This window comes from Ylistrum balloti, unplaced genomic scaffold (assembly GCF_031769215.1).
Source record: "Ylistrum balloti isolate Yb309-2 unplaced genomic scaffold, AGI_CSIRO_Ybal_v1 Utg370910, whole genome shotgun sequence".
Taxonomy (NCBI): domain Eukaryota; kingdom Metazoa; phylum Mollusca; class Bivalvia; order Pectinida; family Pectinidae; genus Ylistrum; species Ylistrum balloti.
In genome coordinates, this window is record NW_026782516.1 from 293754 (window position 1) to 318428 (window position 24675).

Genomic DNA, 24675 nt, shown 5'->3' on the forward strand with positions numbered 1-24675 from the left:
TATCCCTCGTAATGTGCCGTCCTAAAATCTGTACTTATTTCCCTCGTAACATACCGTGCTAAAATCTGTACTTATTTTCCTCGTAATGTATATACAAGTATGAAATAGTTAACAGTATGTTTAAAATGATCACTTAATTCAAATCTTCGTCGAAGTTCCAAACATGATTTTTACTTTAACACAGATGACGGTTCTATAATTTTAAATGGCATTAACATCCTACGAGTTTATTTAGCACGAGCTATACTACCATTTATAAAATATTTCTTAATATTTTTTCTTCTTTCATTTTTTTCCCATTAATTTCCCTTAATTTATTTTTTCAAATTAAATAATTAGATTCTTTTAAGAATATGCTTTAGTAGTATTGTATAAAATCAAACACGAATATTTGTATAAAGTGTAAGGGTAAGATTCATTTTGAAGAGTTTTTTGCGAGAACTGGCAGATAGGAATTATTATAGAATCTGTGTGAAAGTTTGTTGTGTTCTTTGTAACAAGCCGTAGTTAAGATATACTATGGAATGTTTGGGAAAGGATGATGGACCGCTTTGGAATTGTGTCAGTGTAGGAATAATTATATACTCTGGGGAAGAACAGAAAGTATATAAACTGTTGATGACACTGTTAGAAGTGTCCTCCTTTGGGAGGAAATAAAGTTTGATGATGACTGTTAGAAGTGGTAAGATAATAAGTTTTATACAATCTTTCAAAAAGAAATAGACATGTAAAAACGATTATGCTGGTAAGTGGTAGTGTAGGAACTAGTAACGATTTTATGAGAAGTGGTAGTGTAGGAACTAATAATGATTTTATGAGAAGTGGTAGTGTAGGAACTAGTAACGATTTTATGAGAAGTGATAGTGTAGGAACTAATAACGATTTTATGAGAACTGGCAGTGTAGGAACTAATAATGATTTTATGAGAAGTGGTAGTGTAGGAACTAGTAACGATTTTATGAGAAGTGGTAGTGTAGGAACTAATAATGATTTTATGAGAAGTGGTAGTGTAGGAACTAATAATGATTTTATGAGAAGTGGTAGTGTAGGAAGTGATAATGATTTTATGAGAAGTGGTAGTGTAGGAACTAATAATGATTTTATGAGAAGTGGCAGTGTAGGAACTAGTAACGATTTTATGAGAAGTGGTAGTGTAGGAACTAATAATGATTTTATGAGAAGTGGTAGTGTAGGAACTAATAATGATTTTATGAGAAGTGGTAGTGTAGGAACTAATAATGATTTTATGAGAAGTGGTAGTGTAGGAACTAATAATGATTTTATGAGAAGTGGTAGTGTAGGAACTAATAATGATTTTATGAGAAGTGGTAGTGTAGGAACTAATAATGATTTTATGAGAAGTGGTAGTGTAGGAACTAATAATGATTTTATGAGAAGTGGTAGTGTAGGAACTAATAATGATTTTATGAGAAGTGATAGTGTAGGAACTAGTAACGATTTTATGAGAAGTGGTAGTGTAGGAACTAATAATGATTTTATGAGAAGTGATAGTGTAGGAACTAGTAACGATTTTATGAGAAGTGGTAGTGTAGGAACTAATAATGATTTTATGAGAAGTGGTAGTGTAGGAAGTGATAATGATTTTATGAGAAGTGGTAGTGTAGGAACTAGTAACGATTTTATGAGAAGTGGTAGTGTAGAAAGTGATAACGATTTTATGAGAAGTGGTAGTGTAGGAACTAATAACGATTTTATGAGAAGTGGTAGTGTAGGAACTAGTAACGATTTTATGAGAAGTGGTAGTGTAGGAACTAGTAACGATTTTATGAGAAGTGGTAGTGTAGGAAGTGATAATGATTTTATGAGAAGTGGCAGTGTAGGAACTAGTAACGATTTTATGAGAAGTGGTAGTGTAGGAACTAATAACGATTTTATGAGAAGTGGTAGTGTAGGAACTAGTAACGATTTTTTGAGAAGTGGTAGTGTAGGAACTAGTAACGATTTTATGAGAAGTGGCAGTGTAGGAACTAGTAACGATTTTATGAGAAGCGGTAGTGTATGAACTAGTAACGATTTTATGAGAAGTGATAGTGTAGGAACTAATAAGGATTTTATGAGAAGTGGTAGTGTAGGAACTAATAATGATTTTATGAGAAGTGGTAGTGTAGGAACTAGTAACGATTTTATGAGAAGTGGTAGTGTAGGAACTAATAATGATTTTATGAGAAGTGGTAGTGTAGGAACTAGTAACGATTTTTTTATGAGTAAGATTTTATGAGAAGGTAGTGTAGGAACTAGATTTTATAACGATTTTATGAGAAGTGGTAGTGTAGGAACTGATAATGATTTTATGAGAAGTGGTAGTGTAGGAACTAGTAACGATTTTATGAGAAGTGGTAGTGTAGGAACTAGTAAAGATTTTATGAGAAGTGGTAGTGTAGGAACTAGTAACGATTTTATGAGAAGTGGTAGTGTAGGAACTAGTAACGATTTTATGAGAAGTGGTAGTGTAGGAACTAGTAACGATTTTATGAGAAGTGGTAGTGTAGGAACTAATAATGATTTTATGAGAAGTGGTAGTGTAGGAACTAGTAACGATTTTATGAGAAGTGGTAGTGTAGGAACTAGTAACGATTTTTTGAGAAGTGGTAGTGTAGGAACGATTTTTTGAGAAGTGGTAGTTTAGGAACTAGTAACGATTTTAGTATGAACTAGTAACGATTTTATGAGAAGTGATAGTGTAGGAACTAATAAGGATTTTATGAGAAGTGGTAGTGTAGGAACTAGTAATGATTTTATGAGAAGTGATAGTGTAGGAACTAGTAACGATTTTATGAGAAGTGGTAGTGTAGGAACTAGTAACGATTTTATGAGAAGTGGCAGTGTAGGAACTAGTAACGATTTTATGAGAAGTGGTAGTGTAGGAACTAGTAACGATTTTATGAGAAGTGGTAGTGTAGGAACTAGTAACGATTTTATGAGAAGTGGTAGTGTAGGAACTAGTAACGATTTTATGAGAAGTGATAGTGTAGGAACTAGTAACGATTTTATGAGAAGTGGTAGTGTAGGAACTAGTAACGATTTTATGAGAAGTGATAGTGTAGGAACTAGTAACGATTTTATGAGAAGTGATAGTGTAGGAACTAGTAACGATTTTATGAGAAGTGGTAGTGTAGGAACTAGTAACGATTTTATGAGAAGTGGTAGTGTAGGAACTAGTAACGATTTTATGAGAAGTGGTAGTGTAGGAACTAGTAACGATTTTATGAGAAGTGGTAGTGTAGGAACTAGTAACGATTTTATGAGAAGTGGTAGTGTAGGAAGTGATAATGATTTTATGAGAAGTGGTAGTGTAGGAACTAATAATGATTTTATGAGAAGTGGTAGTGTAGGAACTAATAACGATTTTATGAGAAGTGATAGTGTAGGAACTAATAACGATTTTATGAGAAGTGGTAGTGTAGGAACTAGTAACGATTTTATGAGAAGTGGTAGTGTTGGAAGTGATAATGATTTTATGAGAAGTGATAGTGTAGGAAGTGATAATGATTTTATGAGAAGTGGTAGTGTAGGAAGTGATAATGATTTTATGAGAAGTGGTAGTGTAGGAACTATTACAGAAACTTAATAAGGAATGGCAGGGTACCACTGATTTATAGAACTTTTGTGAGAAGTGATAGTGAAAAAACTACAAAATTATTAAATCTTTAAAGACTGAAGACAGTATTAACTCTACAATGATTGAAAATGGATCAAAAGTGAAACTTTAGAATCTTTATAAATCAAAGTATCAGCTTATATCAACCCGAACAGATTGTTATATACATTGATTGGAAGTATTAGACTAACGGCCTGATATAAAACCAATATCATGGTCACGTTGTTTCTCTCTTTAGCCACTGATCACAGACAGAAGAAAGAAAAGCAAAAAAGCCATGGTTCCAATAGAAGTAAGTGTATTGTATAATTCTGCACTAACGAGTAGATGTGATGTTTAATTCACCTGTGTTATCATCCGGCTGTGGCAATTGTTTACCAGTAATTTATAGTCTCCATGGTGACACTGCAGTGCCCCGAGTGGGATCTATATAGGTTATGATTGTAAATGTAGAAATATATTTGATTTTGGTACAGATCAACAAAGTAAGCCAACTTCCAGACTATCAGGTTGTGTGGTGGGTAGAATTATACGTGACAGCTTCAAAATTTCATTATAAGGTATGAATATTGATATATCTAGTCTAAATGCAGGATATTTGCATACAACAAAATAGTACTATTGACATTTTAAAATTAGAAAGCAAACAGTTAGTTGAGAGTGGCATTTGAAAGAGAAAGAATTCCCTGAAGGTTATCTGCAATAAAAACACTTTTTGTGAAGTAGAAAATTCAGGCGAAAGTCTATCCCAGGTCGAAGTTAAACCTGTATAATATAAAGTTTAAAAAAATCTACGATAAACGTACCCATTTATTGTTTGTGTATAAATTGTGGTTACGGTAACATCGTAATCCTAAGGCATTCACTCCTACATGTAGGCACTTGATTTTATGTAAAACAGTTAGGCTCTAATGAGTTTGTAATTATATCTCGCTGTACTAATGTATGGGTATGATTTTCGTTTTTATCAATGGTGGATTATTCCTTGTGATGTTATCTAGTCACCATTGATTCCCCGTGAGTACATTACTTGGCCTTAGAAATAAAAGGGCACAGTAAACCTATCAAGTTAGTCGTTATCTAGGTTACATAGTAAATAAGCACTGGCGTAACATCGATCAAGTTCTCACACGGGTTCCTGTCAGTTGCTAATATTTTGTATGTATATACACACTTCTTCATGTCATTGCAACCCTAGTCAATATTTGTCTAAATTTCTGTTATACTTTCATAAAGTAGACCAAGGTTACTACAACACTTACCTTCAAGTTGTTTAAAGGTTCAAAGTACTTGTGAAAGGTAAAGCGTGGTTAGTTTCCAATACAATCATCAATATTATTGAAAGACATATTAATTACGATAATCAGCGATAGTGAACAAAACAACCCTCTCATCAAAGCGTCCTTATTCTACCATAGGAAGCTAGGATACAATTAAGTCAAACATAAACATTTTACAATTTTACACTTCCCAGGTAAAAATTCTCCATTTGGCGGTGTGTTAATATTTCACGAATGTCCTAATTAACAGACGGAACGAACTCATATATTTCTTATCACATATTGAGCAAATACCTGTGGGAGTATTACAATTGTTTACGTGAAGGATATCGATAAGAAGTCATTACAAGACATCTGGTGACTTTGTGAGAGGTGTAAACAAAACGATCGCCACAATTATAATGACATCACCAGATACTGAACTTGACATTGCCCGCAGATTTATTATAAATTAGCGTTATGGATGTGATCGTTTCTTCATCCCGATCCAATACCTCCTTGTACATGTCTTGACCATATGAACCTTCGATGAACTAAAATATACTGTCCAAATATTGGTCATGTCTTAAATCGATCGACATGTACTACGGTAATATAGCTACTCGTGTATTGACCGGAATCTGAACTTGACCACTTACTGCCACTCGAAGAAGTGATTTGGCGACAACTTGTTAATAGCTCTTTTCCCTTTGATGCGACTCTTTTACATAGATCAGCGTTGTGTGGACAATATATTACGGGCATTGACGAAAGTCCCGTGAACAGGTACACACGACTTCATACGGACTCAACAGTCGTGTAAATGAGAGAAAAAAAAAATCGGGTGTGTGGTTTACTAAAATAGTTAAATGATATATGTACTACTAGAATCGAAATTTAACAATGTTTCGCTTCCATTTATGATATTTTGGTATTTCAAAATTGTTATTACCTCTCAGAGGTTCATTTCATTTTGGTGGTGAAATCCGTAAAAAATTACCCTGTCACGTGGAGAAATTTGTCATGTTAGTCAATATATTCGGCGGATTTCTTCTTCTTCATTCTGCATTGATAATGTCACAGTTAGTGGCACGTATTCTGTTCTACAATGATATTGTCACAGTTAGTGGCACAGATTCTGTTCTACAATGATAATGTCACAGTTAGTGGCACCAAAATGTCATAGTTAGTGGCACCGATTCTGTTCTACAATGATAATGTCACAGTTAGTGGCACCGATTCTGTTCTGCAATGATAATGTCACATTAAGTGGCACCGATTCTGTTCTTCAGTGATAATGTCACAGTTAGTGGCACCAATCCTGTCTACAGTGATAATGTCACAGTTAGTGACACCGATCCTATTCTCTAATGAAAATGTCACGATTAGTGGCACCGATCCTGTTATACAATGCTAATGTCACAATTTGTGGCACCAATCCTATCTACAGTGATAGTGTCACAGTTAGTGACACCGATCCTATTCAACAGTGATAATGTCACAGTTAGTGACACCGATCCTATTCAACAGTGATAATGTCACAGTTAGTGACACCGATTCTGTCTGCAAGTCGCTCATACCACCATTCCTCTACACGTTTGAAGTCGTGTATAGCTGCATGCTGTAGTTTAAGTCAATTAAATCTATTAAAACTGTCCATAGGTATATATGCAAGCGGGACACATTCTTCAAAAGACGTTTTTTCTTTCATTTAAATGATTCTTTTAAAACGGAGAATTGGGTGTGCAACCCCTGGAGAGACAGTAAAATGTAACGATAAACTCGGAATAACCCGGAATGAAAAGATAAGGTAGGCAAAGCGTGTATAATAACGGCATGTAATTAATATACACCCGAGATGAGACACGACCTCAACCCTAATAAGATATACACTTGAGCTGTATATACATGAATCTACAGTACACGTGTTGGCCTGTACATTCTAAGACGTGAAATTGAGAAAACGTTGTGAAGAGGACATAGAGAAAAAAAATACAGATGTATATGTTAAATATTGGTTACGCTTGGCTCATGATACATTTTATTGCTAATAGAAATGTCCATTTATTTTGATTACAGACCTACATCAACCGAAATAACATAGCTTGTCGACCTCATTTAATTTGGAATGTTCGTGAATATAAGGATAAAGCTGTACATTGTTATTGGTTTGTGAAATCTAGAATTGACTTTTTTTTTTGGATGACCTGTCCATCAGCTTTGTTGGATGATATTACCACGACTCGCGTGAGTCCCTCGTCGTTACCAGAATTTCGTGTCAGTGCGGTACAAAAAAAAATTCAATTATACCCGATATAGAGCTCAATATACACTGCAATCTATTAACATTTTCAACCTCATATGTGATCCGTCACGATTTTGTATACAAATCCTATAGATTCCAACAAACCACAAACTTGCGACATTCCTTTGTATTTCTAAACATTTCCATGAGGTCTTCATACAAATGTTTTCTTTCCTTACGTGGATTTAAAGGTTGAAACGTGAGAGATTGATGTTTCTCACCGTGACACATCTAACTTGTTTAATCATTTTGGCAGACTTAATTATACCCTAGTAATTAATGTTTAGTTTCTTTTGATCTCGTTAGTCATATAACAACCATAACTATACTTACATATAGGTAATTGCAAACATCAAATTTAAATACACACAAACAGAAACATGGCGTTGCGATGTTTTTATATACTTTTTTTTTATTTTTTTCCGCTCTTATGATGTGTTATTGGACATTGTCAAAAGTGACATGGTAGAGTTTAGGAAAATAAATAGACTCCCTTCCTTAATCTTTGGGGCAAGAACGAAAATCTCAACCCTATTGATGGGATTATTTAATGTCTTGCTTTCGGTGCAGCCTCGAAATGGACGTTTCATAATCACATCCCTCAGCTTGATCACAATATGGGAAGCGACTTTATCATTCTGTAGAGTCTTATCAACAGAGACGATGGGATTAAGTCGGGCGCCTTTCTTCATCAGTCAAGTATCGCATTGTCGACATCGATCCAGTCAATCGGATTAATATCGCATGGATCGGCAGAAAAATTATCCTAGGTTATGTCTATATATAGCTCCCTGGTCACGCTTTCCTAGCGAGTGGACAATTGTATCATATGTGTTCATCCTAACAACTCGTGTAAAATATTGTGACTTATTTCGTTGGTCGATAATTTAACTCCATTGATGAAGTCACTTTTAAATCTTGGATCAATTTATAAAAAATATACGGAATCACAGGGACCTGTTTATTAGTTTAAGTCCTGATGAATATGGACCTATCCGGAGCCTTAGAGGATAAAATCAGTCGTTATCGAGGTTAAAATCGATATTCACTGAAAATTATATCGCTCTATGTAAAGAGGTGTCCGTTTTACCGAATATTGATATTCCGTACAAACCAGGGAAGTTCATATTAGCATAGACGGTAACAAGTCCATATGTTTTTATGTTTTTCCTGTTGTAACGTGGTTCCCCCTCCCCACCACCCCCTACCATCCCCGAAATTTATCTGCTTAGAGACTTAATGTGTATTCACGTTTGTCTAGCTCCTTGGTGTTGGCTTGTTTATTATAAGTACACATCTGGATCGTCATATCTATTTATAGAAATGAGCAATGTCATCCTGTTTTATATTTGAGGTAGTTTGTGTCTCTTACTTTAGGAATAAAGATATGTGTGGCTAATTAATACGATTAGACGTTGTGGACATTGCCTCCCTGCACCCCCCATCCCAACTCACCCCTACCCCCGGGAATGAAAGAAAATAAGGGAAACTCGAAGTATCAATAACATAAATAATGTAATATTGAAATAAGCATTTAAAAAAATAATTCATGCGTACTGTGTACGTGTCCAGATATTAGATTTCTGATATATTCACGTGACTCAACATATTGTGGTTATCAACTATACTAATTGTACACATGTACGATATTATATAAGATTTAAGTATCTCCTGTGTAACATTACATAATATATAATTCCGTGGAGACGGTTTCACCGAGTAGTCCGGTCTTAAGACATTTTAACAAGGATTAACTACAAGTAATTAAATAAGATTTTCAGCGTCGATTTCCTGGTACCTGTGAAATACCTTAACACACCTTTAAACGTAAATAAATTATCTATACTCGATCGCGTGACCGTGCACATTGAGCAGCATATAAGTTTTGTTCATATTCAAATTATGTTTTCCTTTTAAAGGACTGATCACGACGCCTCTGTTGGTGTATGTCTTAAAGCTTTTGTATACGACTAAAATTTAAAGCCGAATAGCAATCGAACAAAGAGTTCGATCTTAACCGCATTACGAAGGGAGACGACCTGGTCTGCGCTTAGTTATAGTGATTATAGCCACAAACACAGGCTGGCGCACGCGAGCTCGGGTACAATGTGTTCGTTGTACCTGTATATACTATAAATATATATATCAGAATCAGTACTGTTCATCAAACGTCTTAGGTTGGAATATCAGGCGGTGTATTATTGAGATATATTCTTATCAAACATGGCTACATTGGAAAGTGTTATCACACGGTGATTGAGGGAGAGTTAAGCTACTATAGTGGTTTGTACTTGTCGTACCGGTGGTGTTTCTTCGCCTGGTACTGTTCATCTGGCTGTGGTCATTAGGATATAGAACATGGCTTCGTCAAAGTGACCGACGGAGGAATGTATTTGTGTACAGGTAAGGTGTCTAAACAGGTAAAAAAAGAAAAAAAAAAAAAGAAAAAAAACACATATCTAACTCATACTTTGGAGATTTTGATGTAAAATATGTTTATTTTTAGTATAGTTTTAGGAAAGGTTCGAATGTTTTTCTATAGATTTCGTTTTTCCAAGGTAAAATATTGGTAGGTTTAAGCAACTAGATAGAGAAAATATATATTGAACCGGTTATTGATAGACATTAAGTGTTCCGAACCAATAGCCATGTCTAATGAAAATCTGTCAAGGTGTATGATACATACAGTTGTATGTAGGTCAAGCAAGTCTACAGGTAAACACTGAATAGGAAAGTCTTAAATAGTATTAACCACGTTAATGGCTTAAGTATATATCCTATCCGCTGGGTATATCCTCGGATGTATATATCTAGAATATGTATATGGTCGAAATATACAGGTACAAACACAGGTGTATTGTTGGTCTATTTGTTGATACTGTTACAGGTATTTTGTGACATTATGCCTTCAGTATCTATAAACACACGCAAGGGTTCAGGGCATTTCTGACAATTCCTGTCGCGGTATAAAATAGGATACAATATTAGTAAAGGGAACAAAAGAACCCAGTTCAAGCAGAAAATTAATAACAGATATAGAAACGGGTATTACGTATTTAGGGTGACCATTAAGACACACCATTGCTATGAATAATTCACTTCTATACAGACGGGCTCCTACATTGTGGGTGTACCTGTTCGTATTGACGTCAGCAAGTGGACATATGTTGTGGCATGGTTGCAATTAGTTTAATGGTGACAAATGTTTTGTTTTGTGCCTAGGTTGTGACAAGTATTCTGCTTTTGGTAAACATGATTGATTTTTAGACATGATAGGAATTTTCAATAACATGAATTTATTGATAATTTCCAACGCATGTACTTACCAGAAATGGGAAATTAAGAAGGCTGATTGACTCTCTATTTCTGACGCAAACATCAGGAAGAACTTTTCGCCGAGTGACATATAAAGCATAATGACTTTTCGATTGATTTCTAATTCTAAATTATCCATTTCTAGGTAGTAACACCTCTGATTCTCGATCTCGATTTCCATGAATTCCATGAAAGATGGAACTTCTTTGGTTGTCACCATGGCCTTATGCTTCACTGTTTATTTCCTGTTGCAATAAGTACCTAGAGGTATTCGATGTTAATGCTTACTTCGATTGACTTCTAGACACTTGCCTTTCCGGAGCGTCTGAAAATGTATTTTTCACGAGCCTCTGTGTAAATCTTTACTTTCAACATCCCCTATCCCTTCGTTTCATTAATCTTAAGTTTGTTGTCTAGGAAAGAAGATTGTTTTTGTACCAAGACTGTCTCTAGTATTAGGAAGGACGAATCTTTATATCACATTATTGCGACAAGTAATAGGACTTTGTTGAAAACAAACTGTGACGTAGATATTTCAATATGCCGAGAATGAGAACGCGTTGACGAGCTTTTGGCTATCGCCAGCATGTCGATTGCTGTGTAAGTGCGGGAGATATATTTACTAGTAACTTCCGCGTTTCATGAAAATTGTGTTCAGATTCTTAAAAAAACCCAACAAAAGTCTAATTTACTGTGAATTCAAAGGCGGATGTAATCCTCAGTTAAAGTTGTTACAATATTCTTGCTTTCATTCTTCACCATGTCGTTTTCTGATCAGTTAAGATTTTAATTTTGTATTTCGATTAGGGTGTACAGAGAACGCATTGTATAGGCATTCACAATTTTTAATTTTTTCTTTACTGAAATATATTGAATTTCCACTGGCTACCACACCTGAATAAATGTAGCAATATAACTTTGCGAGAAGTTTCATAGGAAAATAAAGGTTTATTACACCTGGAGTATCGGGAGAGCTAAATCGGGAGAATATAGAAAAGTAAAGCTATCATATGGTAACAATGTAATACAGCTGGTTGTCCTTCGGTACACACAACAATCAATACATATACCTAAGTGACGGGTGAAATATGCGATTTAAAAGGACCGAGCCCGATAAATAATTTCATGTGTCACGGGAAAGGAAGAATGGTGTAAAAGCGTTTGTATGATCTGTGAGGGCCAGGATGGTGTGAAAGCGCTTGAATGACCTGGTTGTGAGGACAAGATTGTCTGTGTGTATCGTTACCAAAGGGTTCCCGGTGACATATTGTCTACCGTTCTAAAATTCAATACAACTTAAAGTCGATTTTATCGATTTTGAATTCAATAGATTCCAGATTTAGAAAACAGGTTGATACACGGGAGATACGATATCATCATCGCCTACTTGTGTACTGATTTATATATGAAATAAACATAGTAATAAATAAAAACACAGTTAACATAGAACATACTGTAAATATTCTGTTGATCCAATACAGGTGTTATTTTAATACTACGGACATCGCCTACTTGTGTACTGATTTTTGTGTTAGCATGGTAACCCAGCTCAGAGATTGCAGCTTGTTATTTGTTGTACATATCTTATAAACAAAAAACAACAGAGAAAAGAAATGTTGTCTAATGGTCATTTATTAAATGACAGGAACATTTCAAATACAACCATAATATCAATCACTGTTGTTATATAATATATAGATCTGAATGACATTAACTTCAGTCTATATGTACAACAAAAAGGTGGGGTACAAATTATCGGCATACAAACATTTATATATGAAATAAACATAGTGATAAATAAAAACACAGTTAACATAGAACATACTCTAAATATTCTGCCGATCCAGTATAGGTTTATTTTAACATTACCATATAATCTACTACATGTTATTTAACACATAGAGACACTGTTCTCATTCTGTCATTGTCTGCTCATTTATAAATCTATCTATCTATATATAACCCGATAATATAACGTTACATCGAAATCCAGAGAAATACAATAAAGCTATAACAGGGTACCTCATTTTGAGTTTTGGTAGTGTTTTAAAACACATTTGGGGTGGTCCAATATTCAGCTGGTATGTGTAACACTAGAAGAATGTTCGAGGTGTTGACTGTTCTTTGTGTAAAGAAGAAATATTTTAGATTTCCATTTAAATAATTTCAATAGTGGAGACACTGCTCTTTTGTGATAAGTTTTCAAGTGTCTACGTGAAATATTTCCTTTGTTCATATTTTGCTCTCATCTCATTGATTCTAAGTTTGAATTAAGATTTGCTGACAGGTTGGTATTTCCATATTTGTAATTAGTTTTTCTAGCTGTTTTTCCAAGATTCACGTGAAAGGTCAGATACCACCTACTTTATCACGCCATGATATACACTTACTATTGCTTCGGTGTGTTTATCAAACAAGGGTATGTCATTTAAATGATTTCCTACCTATGTTAATGGGAGAGGGTTCATCAATTCCATCTGCGTCATGAAAGGTAAATATTTACTGGAGCAAAAAATCAGCAATATAAAATTGTTTGCACGGAATTATGAAAACACAAATTACAAAAACAGATTAGTTACGATTTGTTTGGTTAAAGGTCATCTAATTTTGCTTCAATGTGTTATTATAATACTATCTACCCGGATCTCTCCATACATGAAATGCGGAAAGTTAGATTCTTGATCCGGCTGTATAATGCTTATAGGATCTCTGGCAATATTTAAACGTCAAATGAAAGAATAAAGCGTCGTTTTTACCAATCCAAGTGTACGTGCCTAACAAACGCACTTAGCGATCAACCATACTCAGTTCCTTGCCAATCAGTTATGGCGATGGTGTAGACCCTCTAGCGTGCTCTACACAACATGTTCCTCATACAAATACTAGTCAATGACCATTCCCATGACACATGTCTATCTATAGTCGACACATGTTTAATTATATTATCAGTGTGATTCTTGATGTGATTTAATGGGTGAAAACAATTTGTGTATTTGTTTAACCATCAAATATCTTTTCATTTATTTGTTCGCCAAGTCTTATCTCATATCAATCTTAATTCGTCACCATAAAGGATCGATCGTGCGTTTTATTAATTAATATTGAATGCATATATGACCAGCCCTGCCCTCAGAGTTGGTAAATGTTATTCAGAGTTGATACATTTCCATTGTTTAAAAAGCCAGAAAAAACTACAATAAAATACAATTAGAGGTCGATGACATTCACTTGAGTAAATAAGGTTTTAAATGCTTAAGATAAATTTACAGATAACCCAAGGATGTTAGGAAAGTCTTTGTAAATAAAACCATGTCCGCAATATGATCATTTGCTAACCGAAACTAAAATCACGTTTGTTAAGAACAAATGTATTACAATAAATGTTAGAATGTGGAGGGGCAAGAGAGTAATTTTTGTGCAAATACCGTCCATTACATCGAAAAAAATGGATCAAAAAAAAAAAAAAATTGGATCCAGATTTAGGTATTGATGGTTGGACAATCCATAAGTGAATATTGCAAATATTGTTGCATGACTATGGTTGTGTTCTAGATCGAAATTTTTTGAGAGGGAGCGACATTCTCGTCATAATTTATCATCTTTTGGTAGCTGTGTATAATGTATTCGAACCATGGGCTAGACATGTTAGAAAACACACATACAAGTTATAAAAAGTCGCTGTATAATCAATAGTTAAGCCTATGATGTAAGTTATAATTCAACACAGCAAGCCTACTGTACGTATTACAGCTAAAATGCCAATAAATGAATGAAAGGTGTAAAGTAAGGCCAAATCAAACAGAGTAATACTTCAAACACTACCTGGCCAGCCTAGGATAACAAAGCAGATTTGTATACAGACCCATAGCTTTAGTTTACATAATACAGTCCTTTACAAGTCATAACAGTGTTAAAACTGACTATTTGCCAATAAAAAGACGAAAGGACCTGTTGATATGAATGCAGATTTATAATACAGATTGTATGCTCTTTATTACTTATAAAAATGATTTCAAACTGGTGTAAGCAATAGTGAATGTTAAACAGATGCGTTATAATCGAAATTGGTATTAAAACTGACAATATATGACGACGGAACACTTACCTAACGTTATATCTTAGGTTTAGGGTCTTTAGAAAGTGACGCAACATCCTGACTCTGCACTCAGAGAGATGAACCAGCTGGGGTTTTGTTGGCTATTTTACTACTCTCTACACAAACACCATTAATATAGTGTCTGTACACAATGTCTCATGAAGTTATGTTAGTCTATAACGGTCCATAACCATGGTCCATACAATAATGTGTTGTAAATGTTTTCCTAAGCCTGATAATTGTACAATGTATTATTATCGATATTCTACATTTATAATTGTGACAGTTCCTGGTTGATTGTCTTGCAGTATTTATCTTATCATATCTGTTTTGTCGTCTAAACAAAGCTTGGGAAAATACGTTACAATGCTTTCATAGTTCTATGAAGTGAAGATACCTAACTGCAGTACTGTACTGCCATGTCGTCCTTGTAAATTGTAAGAGTTCCATGTACATTTGTAGATTTGGCGCCTAGTCTTGCAGTATCGTTGTTAACGAACAACAACTGTTTATCAAAAGCATCACTGCAAGGTGTTTGGAGCTATTTTTAGATTTAATTAAATTTAATTTACATTTCACAAGAAATCGTATTCCTGCGAACTGGGTTTTAAACACTTCGTCTTCGATATGAAATTTTAATTAAAAAATAATTTTCTTTTATGACCCTTTAATATAGTTGACTCTATTTTGACTTCCATTAAAGTTCTGCCTTAAAACAAGTTTAAATTGGAAAAAAAGTTATCACTAAGATCGCCAATATTTTGAAATGTTCAAAAACATTGAATGACGGAAATAAAATGAGCGGACATGCCTGTATGCTTTCTGCACTTATTAATTAAATGAGTTTTACAATCTTCAAAAAATCAACGCCGAGAGAATGTTTAAATATGGGTTATCAGAGTCATTTAATGTCGCACTCCCTCACACATTTGGCCTGATAGATATGGCTGTCGAGTCATTAGGCACATATCTCTACTAGAAGTATACACGCGGTGTCCTAAAGAGAAATAAAAATCTCTGTAGGAGGTAGACCAAATTACGACGATATGATTATCATGTGATGTTTTACAAATTTTAACAGCAAATTCACTCCTATGTACAATTAAAGGAACACATAGGCTACAAAAACACACGTAATAGGTAGGACAGGAACTCGATAACGCATTATGAGTCATCTAAACCGAAAGTCAATTGCCGTGTTTTACTTTGAAACCTGTTGTCAAAGCTTTGCTTTAAAACGTTAAAAGGGAAAAAGGACCAAAACATAGCATAAGCTAAGGTAATAATTATTGTGTGGTACTTTGTATCATACATGGGTTGTATTTTCAATATTGGCTATGGATAATGAAATATAACTTCCGTTTATTGTTATTAAAACGGTGGTCAATATACGATTTATCAATACATTTAATTTTGTTTGACCAAGATACAATCCACTTTGAATTCTCATAGCTCACGTTGAACACGAGTACTCGGTGCTCGACTAAACTGCGTGCACAAGGACTTTAACATTGCACGTACATGATGTCGCACTTACATTGAAGCTAGGACATTGAAAAGTCTTTGTTTAACGAGATGTCAAACTTAAAGTAAAGTGTATATCGACTTTTACCACCGATTTATCAAATATCCTATTATATACCTGGGGAAGTTCAAGTATATATATGTTTCAGCACGCTGTGTATATATAGTATGGTTTATAGATTTGGCACATGTAAAAATGATGTAAAATTGCTTCATAGTCATATAATCTCCATGTGGAATATTGAGTACTTCTCGACACGTACATAGTTAAGACGTACGCTGGCTACCATGTATTCTAGTATGAAGCCTAATACACCAACTGTGTTTGAGAGAGGATCTCAGTTCAGCGTAGATTCTCCTGTCAATATACCATCATAACACTTGTTTTATAAGACATGATAAATCACATTGCGTACCTCTCGTGGCAGACAGTTCAAATTATATGTAATCCTATTTGCAGAGCGATAAGACTATATAAAGATCTAAGATCAATCTAATCGATAACTCAGTATAGCATTTGTTAATTCAAAGTCAAATATGTATATAGACATTAAAAATATTTCAGCGACAAAAAGAGTTTCATAAACAGCATAAAAATGAATCCTTGACCTACTTTGCCAGTTATTTAGCGTGTCTTTAAATACTATTGGCTTTCATCTGTTTATGACAATTAAGGCGGACTATCATGATTTGATGATCAATCTTAAAAGCCAAACCCAAAAACAATAAAGAAAATACCACGTCAACACAATCATAATCCAAACTATAATTCAATAAAAAGAGTGCAAAAATGGAACAAAAGAAATATTTTCACGGAAGCTTTCTGAAAAGTGCAGGTATTGTAAGACCAGATGTTCCTGAAGAGTGAGTGTCTTCTGCTTTATCGACAACATCCCCTCAGTAAACCTCAGTCAATCAGTCAGTAATGTCAGGTTTTCAGTTTAGAACTAGGTTTACAACGACGTAAAAAACAAAAGAAAACAGATTATAAAAAAAACCCCTGATTTTTCCGGTAAAACAAAACCGATTATGATAAAATAATACCACCAACTATTGGTGAAGGCTGTGGTAGTAAATAGCAAAACCTCATTTAATTCTTTATTTTCAATTATTCGTACACGCTACAAAGAATATCACGATACAGAGTACTTCATATTCAATGTCTGGTGAAGTTTAACACTTTGGTAGCTTTTTGGTTATCGCTTGTTCGATATACCTTAGAGTGCAGTGTACTTAAATGCAGTAATAATGAATATGTTGATCTGTATTGCTACAAGTGCGTGTTAAAGGTCGCTGAAAGGAACGTGACAGAACGCGAGTTAAACCCAGACTACTAATACAGGTGAGCTAGTGACATGTACAGATGGACTAATGATAGAATTCGAGTTAAACCAAGACTATTGATACATGTGGGCTGTTAATAGAATTCGAGTTAAACCAAGGCTATTGATACAGGTGAACTGGTTGTACATGCCGAGGACAATGACATACATTTAATACCACTGATGTTGATGTATCAGTTGATTTTTACTCATATTCGTTGCATTATAAATCCGATAAATTTCGTATTGTATCGTGATTCGCTATATCAATATTTAACCATTTTTATATGAAATCATCAGTAGAACTCGACAGGTACTTCAATAAGTATCATCAAGCGTGTAAAAGTACTATAGAGCTGTTGATGAAACATTGTCAGGCGAATCTTGTGTAAAAGGGATATATGTCACATTTGTCGCATCGCATTTAAGCAGTATTTTTGGCTGTCTTACCTGATCTGTCAGGTCATGTTTTGACTTTTTATGTCTTATTGAAACAGAGAGGTGACAGACAATAACCTTAATCTGTTGTTGAAACTAAACACTAATTAAAACGTGCTATTTATCAAATTTATGATGTCTTCTTTTAGCTGGATGTGATATTGTACATTTCGTGTTATATATCTTTCTACCTCTGTTTTATGTCAACTGTCTATTTACGTATATGTATTAAACCGATCAGTGCTGAAATACAAGATGATAAGTAAAATATATTTAGCACTCGAAGTAACAAATATTGTAGGGTATTCATAGCTTTGATATCGGAGTTATAAACACATGTATCCACCCTGTTCTGTCACCCGTGTTATTTATGTCAGAAAATCCCTTATCAAGGCCTTGCCGAGCCTGCGTCAACGCAGTGCCAGATTTGCCAAGTCAAACACTGCTATCTACAGCTGTGGTGTTTCAATGATGACCATCATGACGTACCATTCCTCTCACACGGAAATCAATTCTAGAATCATATCCATCTAGAATGTCAAAGGTAGGATAAGGAGGCATTCATCACCAACAGTTCATACAAATTAAAGACCAGCCAGAGGTAGCCGACTACTGCCTTCACCGGTCATGTTTAAATAGGAAGGTCAGAGTCAGACCACCAAGCTATCAGGGTAAAAGCTAAGTACACAAACATGGATTCTCCAATATCAAACAAAACAAAAACAACACTTTTCATTAAATATTAATAACTAACTGAAGGATCAAAGAAGTGTTTTGGGAATTCTAGGAGGTTGGGATAGTGGTCAAATAGAATATGTCCACAGGTAGAAAGTTTTATATATTGTACTTATCCCAACATTGAAAGGTTATTTGTTGTAAGGGAATATCGCCTAAACGTCTACAATTATTGATTTTCCGATCAATGATAAAAAAAATCGATACATCCCCGGTGGTTTCAACGTTTTTGTGTGACGTTATGCGTACAATCACAGGGTGAACTGTAAATTACTTGTTGTTCATCGAGTTGTGATTAGCACATCATTATAAACTTCACGTGCCTAACAGTGCAACCGCAAGCAACTTTACATGTACGGGCAAAACAAAGTAATGTTCCTATGACTAGAAACATTAAAGAACACTTCTGCATGTTTCAATCTGCTTCATCGCCATTTTTTGGGTTTTCCCTGGGGTATATCATCTGTTTCCAAGCATCATTATACAAATATATGCAAACTTGTATTCCTGGACTGGGATAATGAAAATCACTTTAGAGGCAAGGCTAGATGATTATCAACTGATAATGACCCCCTTCTATGATTGATGTATGGCGCAGGTATTTGCACGGCATGTCTTACTGCTTGGTAGCATATGTACATAGAAGTGATCGATTTTAGTATCTAAATGATATTTTATTGGAATATGTGTTGACCGTTTCCAACAAGCGTGACGCTTGCATCTTATTAAAAAGCTTCGAGGAATGGTTTGGACCAAACAAGATGGTACTAGGCGCCTAAGTTTTATTTTTTCAAAGATTCCTTTGTAGTATAGCCACACCATGGACTAATACCAGGTTGATTCCTTTTGAAACCTTATAGTTCGCAGTCTGAATTTTTACTACAGTATACTGAAAAATGATGTTTGTCTTTACAGAACACCTTGAAACAGCCAGCCATGATGACATCCATGCGCGAGGGAATCCAGAGGGCTTATCTGGACGGGCTCGAATTTATCCGTACGAAAATCTCCGACATGGAGCGGGATGTAGACCACGTCCGCGTGTCGTTTTACGACGGCAAGGACGGCGAAGAGGTGAGCGAGGAAAAAGGTGAAGACTATCTTAAAAAGTGTAATGAAAATTTCCTGAAGGCAAATAATGAACTTCGTCGGAAAAATGTCAAACTTAATGTTATAGATAGTGAAATGAAAGTTGTAGGAGTTATCAATAAGTTACGAGAGGTAGCGGATGTAGACCAGGGGGAGATAACTTTCATCACAGAATTTTGGGAAAATGTGAAACGAACGGTGGAGGAGTTACGGATGCTTGTTGAGAAATTCCAAACGGATGTGTTACAAAGACTTAATCAGAGTTGTACAAGTTATAACAATGCCGATATCAACTTGGAAGTGTCGGATAGGTATATGGAGGAGATTTCGACGTATATAGCCGGTTTGGAAAGGGAGATAACAAACATTCGACTTCTATTGAAGAGCTACGATAGTGGCATTCATCAAGACTTATACACGGATTCGGAGTTCTCGGACAAATTAATGGTGAGCTGTGATTTGAAAGCATTTCCTATTCTTCGGTTGGTTCCAGATCTAACAGCAAAGGTGAATAAACTCTGTGATATTTCACGGAAATGGCTAGACCGAGACGAACAATATATGGACGAGGTGAACAATTACATCAAAAAGACACGAAATATGACGAAAAAGAGAGAGGAAGTACTGAAAAATCAAAAAGAGAAACAAAAGAAGATTGAAAAGGCCGTTAAAACTGCACACATATTACTTCACAACAACCGACAAAAACTCCAAAAGATTGAGATGGAGTTAGATAATTTAGAGGTGCAACTAAGTGGTTTTAAGACGGAGAAGAAAACAAAACACACTGAAAAATCACAAAAATCAAGTATGGCCGACTTTTTGAAAATTACATTGACGCAAACAAAGAAAAATTATAACCTTCAGATGAAGCGTCAGCGTCTCGTCAAACAAGTACATGACTTGGAAGAATTCTTGATGTCGATCGAGAGAGAGTTGTCTGATGTTGAGGATCAGATGATGGTGAAAAAACAGGAAAAGTTCCTGTTACGTGAAAAAGTAGAAACAAACCAAAAATCTTATGAAGCCTATAAAACGGACTTTGATCGTTATTCGGACGGTTTAGAAAAACTCGAACAGGAAGTGAACGTACTGTCAGGTCAACTTTTACAGCTAGAAATTATACAGACTTACAAATCTAGCCCAGAAAATGTTGAGCAACTCTTCGATAGACCACAGACTGTTAAATTAGCCCCATCATTAAAGGAAAAGATAAAGAAGAAACGGAAAACACTTGTGACGTCAGAATAATGGAAACTGTAATTATCTTATACATCACAATTACATGTATGTCATCCCGGGGAACTTTTATCATATGTCTTTTTTCTTTTTATAGAGATTTAAACAAATTTGTGTATACTCCACTCCTACCTAAAGTTCTTACATTATTTCATAAATAAAAATTAATTTGTTCACAATCTCATTAACATCAAAACACAGAAAATAATATAAAAAGGAAATTTCATATTTACATATTTTTTTCAAATTACTGTTTGTATGTACTTCAACCCCGCCATTATCATGAATTGTTGTGTCTGATCAATTGGTGAGTGATTTCATTTCCATTATCTGTCTGATCTTTGTAGTAGTTATATCCAGTAACTTAGCGACAGCATTCGGAACCACTCGTTATTTTTAGCACAAAGTATATTTTCTAGTAAAACATTTTTCATAAATGCCAGAAATGAGCTAAGACGATTTGAATCGTTTCGGAGATCATGTGAACTGATGCATGATAAGTCACGTGGAATAGAATAATGATGGGACAGTGAAAATGTCTTAACAATATCAATATCCTCACAATGGTTTTTGACCCACTGCCACTGAACTGAAAATTCGACTTTGTGCATTTTAAATATTTCTAAATAATATTCTTATCGCTATTTCTTCGTCAATTTTTTCAAGTTCATATTGTCATTACTGTGTTTTGTGATAGTTTAATTAATCGTTTTATTTGATTTATACAACAAAAACTTCAAGAATATACCAACATGGCAACGTAATCATAATTCAAAATCCCATAAAACTAGGGCCAAATATGAACAAAAGAATCTATGCGAAACAAATTAAGAACGAATGAAATAAGATGTTGGTACTATAAAAGAAATTTACTAAAACAGCAATAACTCCAAAAAATCGAAGAAAACATACTAAATAGGGTATATCTGTGTTTTTAATGTATTCTTTGAAAACTTAAGTGGATTTTGTGGATTTCGAATTTGAGTTCATCACCAAAAACTGCCAAATCATATCATATACGCCACTGCGGCACAGGATAAACACATTGCACACATAAAAATGTGATAGATAGACATAATCGATCTCACCACGCCGTCTTATAGTGATGCCCTGTACTTGTCTTTTATATGTTACCATTGTATGATAATGAACTATTAAAATACCTTATTTCTCTGACGTACCTATAAACTATTAAAGCACAAAAAACTTTTAAGCGTCGTACAATATAGTTGTAACATTAAGTATCACCATGAACCATTTAAGCAAGATGGTCGTTATATATACAAAGGAAAATGTATGATATAATATCAACCTGACAATGCCCATTTGAAAAACAGAACAATAGAATAAAAATGACAATTGTGTGTGATCTTAGATAGAAACTACCAAAAGCAATGGGAAACGATTCCTGGAATTACTTCCTATTGTCAATCAATGGCAGTTTCTGGTTAAGCACGAACAGTGTACTTAAGTCGACAGAATAACTGGTGCGGTGTATAATAGGGCCAAGAACCTCTATGACTTGGTAGTGTTTTGACAACTGATTACATGAAAGAACATACGAGATTATCAATTATTGATGCAGATGCTGAGACAATTGTGACTGGGAACCAGGAATTGTTTCCATCTTCAAAGACGCGGCATCGTTTGATGTGTATAATACATTGTAATGTAAAGTTGTCAGTCAACTACAGGTGTGTGGAGGGAAACAATTGTAATCATTGATTAGAAGAAGGCTGAAATAGATTACTGATGCTTTTCTTGTTTACGAAGACTGCAGTAAAGTGTTAATCGCGTTCAGATGCAAGATGTATTGAAGTCAAATCTTTCAATTTTTGAATAACAAAAGATAATACTTCACAGAAATAGCTAGCGATATTTATCCCCATATAGTATGTATCGTGGAGGGAAACATGTCCTTATAAGGAATCTCGATTTTAGAATCTACTAATTACCTCCAGCGTTTCTGGTCAAATATCAATGCAGTCTTTACTTAACATGATACTACATCTCTAATACCCCTAAAATACAGCCCAAACCATGTTTACTAGTCGGAAATATATTACTAAAAAATGTGAAAGTAAGAATTATCTTGCAATACCAATTTGAAGAATGACCATACAAAAGATGTCATATTATAAAACTATTGATGAAGTCATAAACCCGTGAACTGTCCCTGAATTCTGCAGTGATTTTTTTATTAATCATTACTCAGATGCTTTTTCGTTTGCTTATAACGATGAGCTCCTCGTAATATTATTATAAATTTCAGTTTACATTGTTACATGTTATTGTTCATTATCTTGTCACTTCTTCAGAAATCCAAAATGTGTAATTCTGTTCATTTTAGATGAAGTCTATTTTTATCTTACGTTTTCGATATCTTGTCCATGTATCAGTTATGTTCATGTCTCTACTTTTCGTATCAGTGGTAAAACTGAACAGAGGCATAGTTTGAATCTCGCTTCATACCGTTATATTGAACTGAGGGGTGGTAGCTGGGCATTATGAGGGGGTCGTAACTAGATGTTTCTCTGTGACTGTCCATGATTCAATATTGTCTTAATCCAACTTCCCATTTAAACGATACATCATATTTTTTGAGTAATGTACCTTACTATCTGAACCTGTATCTCAATAAACTGATCTCCCATGGGATGGTTGGTATATTTGGCTCTGTCTGTTCTGATATAATTGAACTGAAAGTAAAGAAAACTGTATAATTCCGGCAGATTGTATTGTATTCAGTATGAATGAGAACCATAGTTGTTCGATAGAATAACGGATATAACATGTTGTCATTTTATTCATGTGCTGTCTTGTATGAATTTGTTAAAAATGTCCATTTACCACAAATCAGTCGAGTAACGTTCACACTAATGCCTTATATGCCAAATACGCAAATTACATTTTTCTGATAAAATATGTGTTCTGTTATTTTTTTCAATTTTTTAGCTGGAATTGATTGAATGATTCCAGACAGCACAATTTGCATGGAGAAAACGTGTATGTATGTATATGTAAGACTATATAGAGATAAATACCGATATGTTGAGAAAAAGATTTCAGTTTTAAACGGTTTACATGTTGTGAAGGACGCCAAAGTGATATTAGTTAAACGGTTGGTGTGTTCAGAGGGACACTAAAGTGATATTAGTGAAATGGTTGGTATACAGTGAAGGACACCGAAGTGATGAAGGGTATCCAGTGGTAAAGCCGGGAGACATACCAGAATAAAACACTTTATACGATCATAAAGTGGGAAACAACATTCAAACTATTCGGAATAGTAGTACAAACAAGGATACTACAGAGTAAAATTACACGAATTTCCAGCTGCAGTAAATATTTACAGCTTCAGGTATGTCAACGACTTAGGCACTATGCAGATGGTCAAAATAGTTAGATTTTCCGAAACATATCTTTCATGCGACGGGAAAAGTAATAACAGCAAAGGGGATTTGAAATCAAATACAAAAAGTGCCACTAGTTTTTTTTTTATTATAGACAAGCAATATCAGAAGGGAATCAGTATCGTAAATGATGATATGCAAATTGTAAAATGCACATAGAAATCAATCCTTATCCTAATATAGCGGTTACAATGCATGAAATGATGCCATGATCCTGTTTTGAGTGGTCGATGTGAAGTCAAGACATGCGTAAGCTGACCTTTATGTAGGTTTCCTAGAAAGAGAGAGAACGTCTGGAAGACATAACACGTTATCCATATG

The 24675-nt window shown here is 34.6% G+C and overlaps 2 protein-coding genes across 2 annotated transcripts; both read left to right on the top strand.

Annotated features, from left to right (window-relative positions):
- Window positions 1-2686: 2686 nt before the first annotated feature.
- On the top strand, window positions 2687-3589 carry LOC132559422 (uncharacterized). Its single transcript, XM_060224035.1, has one exon. The coding sequence runs from the start codon at window positions 2687-2689 to the stop codon at window positions 3587-3589; it is 903 nt and encodes a 300-aa protein (XP_060080018.1).
- A 15963-nt stretch (window positions 3590-19552) lies between these two features.
- On the top strand, window positions 19553-20953 carry LOC132559423 (polyamine-modulated factor 1-binding protein 1-like). Its single transcript, XM_060224036.1, has one exon. It carries the CDS (start codon window positions 19553-19555, stop codon window positions 20951-20953), a length of 1401 nt encoding a protein of 466 aa, XP_060080019.1.
- The last annotated feature ends 3722 nt before the right edge of the window (window positions 20954-24675 follow it).